The following is a 6691-nucleotide window of genomic DNA, read 5'->3' as shown; positions in this document are numbered from 1 at the left end:
TAATAAATCAAGCCTTCTGAACCATGGAGTCAGATCCTCTGTCTCTTCTCACATCCAAGAACCCCTGTGAACACCATCACACTGCACTCATGAAACAGAAGAAAAATCATCAGAAGTCTTCTCTGCTGCCTCTTTCACCACACTCCCTCCAGCGTTCCCAGCCAGCCACTGCCCAGCTCTGTGCTGGCAGCGCTTCCAGGAACAGCATCCCCTCTCCCTGAGCCTGTTCGTGCTCCTCAGTGCCCCAGTAGCTGTTCCTTGAACCCCTCGTGTCTCCTGGCTGCGGGCACTCGTTGTGACATCCTTTGCTCCGTGGGTCACACGTTGTTAATCTCCTGCTCCCTGCCTGGCGCTTGATGGGCGGCTTCTCCCACCAGAGCTCACCTCTAATCCGTGTGCTCCCTCGAATCAGTGTCCGAAATCAAAGCTGTCTTGTCGTTTTAAGGTCTCCAGGCAGTCCTTGTCCCTTGTGCTTCCATCACACCTCTCCCAGGACTCCCTCAATAAGCATTTCCAGCCTGACCTCAGGCCATTTATCGCACAACAGAGGCTGATTTGCCTCACAAAAGGACTTGTTGCACAGCCGGGATTCACATCCTATTTCTTTCCTGACTTTCCTCCTCCTTTTTCTCCCTACTTTTCTTTCCCTGGCTGCCTCTCCCTCCCCACATCTCCCTGGTTGTGGTGTTGGGAGATCCTCAGGATGAGGGAAGAGATGAGGAATCTGATTCCATGTTCTTCAGAAGGCTGATTTATGTTTTATAATAATAATAATAATAATAATAATAATAATAATAATAATAATAATAATAATAATAATAATAATAATAATAATAATAATAATAATAATAATAATAATAATAATAATAATAATAATAACATTATTATTATATTTTATAGATATAATTTTTAATATATTATATTAAGAATGCTATACCAAAACTATACTAAAGAAATAGAGAAAAGGGATACACCAGAAGGCTAGAAAAGAGTGAATAATAAAAAAACCTGTGACTCCTCAGAGAGTCTGGAACAGCTATCTTTGATTGGTCATTAAGTTAAAACAATTCACATGCTGAATAAACAGTTCTCCAAATCACATTTCAAAACAGTAAAACATGGAGAAGCTGAAGCTTCCCAACTTCCCAGGAGAAAAAATCCTGGTGAAGGGATTTTTCAGAAAATATCATAGCAACAATGGGGCATTGGAATGGGGCCCTTATGCAGGGCACAGAGCTCTGGGAAATGTAATTCTCTTCTTCCAAGGGTCTCCTCGAGGTGGAAAAGGGTTGGCAAGGTGAGTATCAGGCTCAGAAGTGCTCCCAACCCCTCTCCACTTTCTGGCTGTTTCAATTCCCATGTTGCTGACTCTGTTCATCCCAGCTGGATCTTTCCCTATGACCCAAACCCAGCCTGGGAGCTTCACCAAAGGAATCCCCCAAAGCCTGAAGGGACTCTGGAGCTGACAGCAATAGGTAAGGACGAGCTGGGAGGAAAATTCCCTGCTCAGACTCCGAGCCCTGGGTGATCCCTGCAGGGCTGGCTCTAGGGAAACAGCTCTTTTCAAGGAAGAGCTCCAAATGGAATGCCCACCAGGCATCTTTATCCTTTTATTTTCCAGAGCAGAGCTACATCTCAACCTCCCCAGGCACACTGGAAACAGGATTTTAGGCTATTTTCTCAGAGGGCTGAAAAAACCCATAGCAAAAAATATATATTCAAACATTCATATGTTTTTCTTTCCTGTGACATCAGCTTTTAGTCAGGAATGTAATTGGGAAACACACATTGCCCCCGGATGGAACCTTTTCTCTGCCTAATTTCACTGCCCCTATGCATATTCGTGGACTTAATTGTTTTATAAACTCCTAATTTGCAAGAGCCGTGTCAGATAATTTGGACCTTGACCTCAAGCTTCCCATTAAGCAAATATTAAATAATAATTAAATCAAGTACGACCTCCTTTGTGTTTGCAGTTGAGATTCTTTGCCAGCCAGGAGTGAGAGCTCTGGAGGCAGAAGCAGTTCTGATGCAGCCGAATATTAAGTTTCAAAACCAAACAAGAGAAAAAAAATCTCAACCTCCAGGCATCCTTTAACAGAAATTACTTCACATTTTCCACCTCCAGTGATGTCTTTATACCACAGTGAAGCTGTTCCAAACGTGGGGAATGCTGCTCCCTATTGGAGCGATCAAATACAGCACTAAGCTCTCAGCCAGAGAGACTTAAACCTCTCCAAAACTAAAACCAGAGCAGAATTTGGCTGGTGTGAAATGGATCACACAAGTGACCATCCAAACACCCGACACAGTACAATTTCACTGATGTAAAAGAGATTTTAGAGGTATAATTCAAGAAAATGTACGATGCTGCCAGGAAGGGAACTTGAGAATACACGTAAAAGGATAAGGGAGGGATAAATTCTTTTATTTCAGATCCAGATGACAGCAAAGAGTGGCCACTACAGAGAGTGCCTGGGTGGTGGTGGAAGGGGAGGAGGAGATTTCCTACAACTACGTCAGAGGAGGAGCAAATGGCCTCAAGTTGTGCCAGAGGAGGTTTAGATTGGATACGAGAGAAAATTTCTTCACCGAAAGCATGGTCAAACATTGCAACAGGTTGTCCAGGCACTGCTGGAGTCCCCATCCCTGGAGAGATTTAAAATCCATTTAAAATTAAAAAAAATGTGGATGTGGCACTTGGGGACATGGGGCAGTGGTGGCCGTGGCAGTGCTGAGGGAATGGTTGGATTTGGAAGTTTTTTCCAACCTGAGTGATTCTGTGAGGATGCTGTGAGTAACCTGTGAGTGCTGGAATGCAGATGAGAGCTGGGAAAGGGGCTGGAGCACCAGGAGGGGCTGAGGGAGCTGGGAAAGGGGCTCAGCCTGGAGAAAAGGAGGCTCAGGGGGACCTTGTGGCTCTGCACAACTCCTGACAGGAGGGGACAGCCAGGGGGCTCAGGCTCTGCTCCCAGAGAAAAGGGACAGGAGGAGAGGAAATGGCCTCAAGTTGTGCCAGGGGATGTTTAGATTGAACATGAGGGAAAAAATCCTTCATGAAAAAGGTGGTCAGACATTGGAACAGCTGCCCAGGGCACTGGAGGAGTCCCCATCCCTGGAAGGACTTCAGAGTCCTGTGGATGTGGCACTTGGGGACATGGGGGACGTGGCTCAGTGGTGGCCTTGGCAGTGCTGGGGGATGCTTGGACTTGGTGGTCTTGGAGATCTTTTCCAGCCTCAGTGACTCTGGTTCAAGGCTTCCAGCAGATCTTACATTCCCCAGCTGAGCAGCTGCCTTTCTTTTCAACCACAGCTTCAAAAGTGATATCCTATGGTTTTTCCTGAGTATTTCTCCCTGTGGAGAAGCCCCTGAGATGTTTTGCTCCCAGGAGGTTGTTGGTAAAAAAGCACAAAGGCACCAAACACAATTATTTCTTGAAAATAGGAGATATTTCTTAATTTTTACGTTTACTTTCCCAGCACTTTCAATCTAAGCAGGGGGTTCGGACTCTGCTCCCAGGAACAGGGACAGGATGAGAGGAAATGGCCTCAAACTGTGCCAGGGAGGTTCAGTGTAGGAATGTGCCCCTTTTTGATGGAGTGACAAAACCACGCTTTGTCCCCTTAAAAAGGAAATAAGCCTAAAAATTTCTCTCCTCAATGAGGTGAAAAAGACACCTCATAGGACTTGGGGGACTTCACCTCAAAATTAAGGATAGCTAATTGGACAGAAGCCAACAAGTCTCACCTAGGCAATTTACTAGAAAAAAAAAGAAGAGAACAAAGAAATTAATTGCTTTTGTGAGGTGTTTTACTAGGGGCAAGAGGGCCTCTTGCACCTATTGGTTTTTCTCTGTAAAGAGTTTGTTATTTTGCCTTTTATTAAAAAACTTTTTGTTTCCAACACTACCACAAAAGCCATCCTATTAATTTTATGCCTTCTAAAGTAGCTAAGCTATCTTAAATGTGAAACAAATCTCCAAAAGCTTATAAAACCTAACTCAAAGAGACTGCTATTTCAGTTCATGTTGCACATCAGGAGGGATTTCTCCATGGAAAGAGTGGTCAGGCATTGGAAGGAGCTGCCAAGGGAGGTTTGGAGTCCCCATCCCTGGAGGTGTCTGAGGAAAGTCTGGACAGGGCACTCAGTGCTCTGGGCTGGTGACAAAGTGGGGATCAGTCACAGGTTGGACTCAGTGATCTTCGAGGCCTTTTCCAACCTATGAACGCAGAAAAAGGGCTCTTCTATGGTTGATTCTGATCTCCAAGGATTTCCTCCTGGAGAAAAGTGTTAAGTGAAAGTTTTGAACAGGAAAATATCTCTCTGCCACAAAGTGAAGGTCCAGGCAGTATTTATTTGTTTTTACATCAGTCAAGCCTGATGAATGTGACCTGAAAGTGCAGAGAACTGGCAATAAAAAGTCTGGGGAGAACAAAGCCTGTGAGGATTCCTGGCAGTGGGATATGGCCTCAGAAAAGTATAAAAGGACCAGTTCAATACTCTTGTTTAAAGGAGGAAGTGGGGCAGCCAGAGCAGCCAGTTTAATACGACCTGAATATGAACTATTAAAAATAAATCACCAAGCTAATTATAAAGTTAGAGATTTGCCAGGATCAAGCTCCACCATAATTTTGCTGACAGACTGAAGGGGTCTTAGAGTGGAATAGACTCAGATAAAATATTTTTTTGCTTTGTCTGTGAAGAAAAGACAAAAAACCTTGTAAAAACTGTCTTGCACAGTATTCCCAAAGCAAACAGGTGTCACAGACATCTTTTATGGAAAATCCTTTCCTTAGGATTTTTCCTCCTGAGAAGCTGAGAGGCCTCAGGAACAAAATGTAAACAATGATTATCTGCTGCTGTGGAATGCAACAGGTGGATCTGTGATTGGCCCATGTTGGATGTTTGTAATTAATGGCCAATCACAGTCAGCTGGCTTGGACAGAAAGCGAAGCTACAAACCTTTGTTATCATTCTTTCCTATTCTATTCTTAGCCAGCCTTCTGATGAAACTTTATCTTCTATTCTTTTTTTTTTACAGTATATTTTTAATGTAATATATATGATAAAATAATAAATCAAGCCTTCTGAAACATGGGGTCAGATCCTTGTCTCTTCCCTCATCCGAAGACCCCTGTGAACACCATCAGAAACAGGGAACTGTAACATAAATCCAAAGGCACAGAAGCAAAGCAGTGGAAAAAACTGAGCTGGGGAACTGTAACCCAGATACCATCCAGATGGAAGGATGGATGGAGAACGAGCAGTGGGAAATCTGTCCTGGTCCTCTCCTTGAGGAAAGGCTGGGGAAATTTGGCTTGTTCAGCATGGAGAAGAGAAGCTTTGGGGTGACCTAATTGTGGCCTCCTAGTACCTGAAGGAGAGCTGGAGAGGGACTTGGGACAGAGTGGAGGGAGAAGACACAGGGAATGGCTTTCCACTGCCACAAGACAGGGTTAGATGGGATATTGGGAAGGAATTCCTGGCTGTGAGGGTGGTGAGGCCCTGGCACAGGGTGCCCAGAGAAGCTGCAGCTGCCCCTGGATCCCTGGAAGTGTCCAGGGCCGGGTTGAAGCAACCTGGTATAGTGGAAGGTGTCCTTCACCAGCAGTGCCCAGAGGGCAAAGAAGGCCAAAGTGATCCAGGAGTGCACCAAGAAGAGCATTTCCAGCAGGTCAGGGAGTGATGCTGCCCCTCTGCTCAGCCCTCTGAGGCACATCTGGAGTGCTGTGTCCAGCTCTGGGCTCCTCAGGGCAGGAGGGATACCGAGCTCCTGGAGCAGGCCCAGCAACAAGGATGGTGAAGGGCCTGGAGCATCTCCCTCGTGAAAAACGCCAATCACTTGTTTTTAAAATTTTAAAAGTTTAACAGTAATAAAATGGTTATAAAAAGAGCAATGTAATTAGAATAATAAAAAATTTGGACAATTTGGATTAGGACAATATGAGACAATAGAAACAAAGAGTTACGGACATTAGGGTATCTTTTTCTCAGCAGCACAAGCCCGAAAAAGGACACACTTTAACAAAGGATTAACCCTTAAAAACAACAGCCTGTTGCATATTCATACACCTCATACATGATGCATAAATTCCATTCAAACACAGGATTCTGTCTGGTCAGTGTCAGCTTCTTCCTCTGAATCCTGACGGTGTCTTCATAGCTGAGCGAGGCAGGAAGAAGTCAAATTCTTCTGATAAGGGGGCAATAAATTCTTTTTCTCTGAAAGATTTAAGTGTCCTGTGGCTGCTATCTGGTGTGAGTACCTCATTCCTTTCTTAAAAAAATATCTCACATACATAGTTTCTGTTTTAACATTATGCTATAACCTAAAACTGTATTTAACACACTATTTAAAAAAAAATCATACAGCATAATAGTCTAATATAACACATATAATATTCATTTTAATATTTGCGAAAAGACAATCATAAAATACGCATTTTTCACAATTAGAATTGTAGCAAATTTGCAAACTTTATGTTCCTTTATTTAAAAAAAATTTCCCTGTGGTGGCCGCCGCGCTCGCCTGTTTTAAAACTTTTTTTTAATCAGGCGCTACTCGCGCTGCCCTTTTTATGCGCCGGCAGTCACGAAAGTCCCCTGCACGGAGGAAGGCCCCCAAGATGGCGATGCTGGCAGAGCGTGAGTGCCCATCCGGGTGGGAATGCTGCGGCAATGGGACGAGCC

At 44.2% G+C, this 6691-nt stretch overlaps 1 protein-coding gene across 1 annotated transcript in view; it reads left to right on the top strand.

Moving 5' to 3' along the window:
* The first annotated feature begins 6619 nt into the window (after positions 1-6619).
* Positions 6620-6691, top strand: part of PINX1 (PIN2 (TERF1) interacting telomerase inhibitor 1) — a 60456-nt gene continuing 60384 nt past the window's right edge. The window contains exon 1 of the mRNA XM_058020396.1: positions 6620-6646. Coding sequence (XP_057876379.1) covers positions 6628-6646 — 19 coding nt within the window. The 5' untranslated portion in view covers positions 6620-6627. The remainder of the gene's footprint in view (positions 6647-6691) is intronic.

This window comes from Melospiza georgiana, chromosome 3, assembly GCF_028018845.1.
Source record: "Melospiza georgiana isolate bMelGeo1 chromosome 3, bMelGeo1.pri, whole genome shotgun sequence".
Classification (NCBI taxonomy): domain Eukaryota; kingdom Metazoa; phylum Chordata; class Aves; order Passeriformes; family Passerellidae; genus Melospiza; species Melospiza georgiana.
The sequence above is the reverse complement of the archived record's forward strand: the minus strand, read 5'-3'. Positions and strand labels throughout refer to the sequence as shown.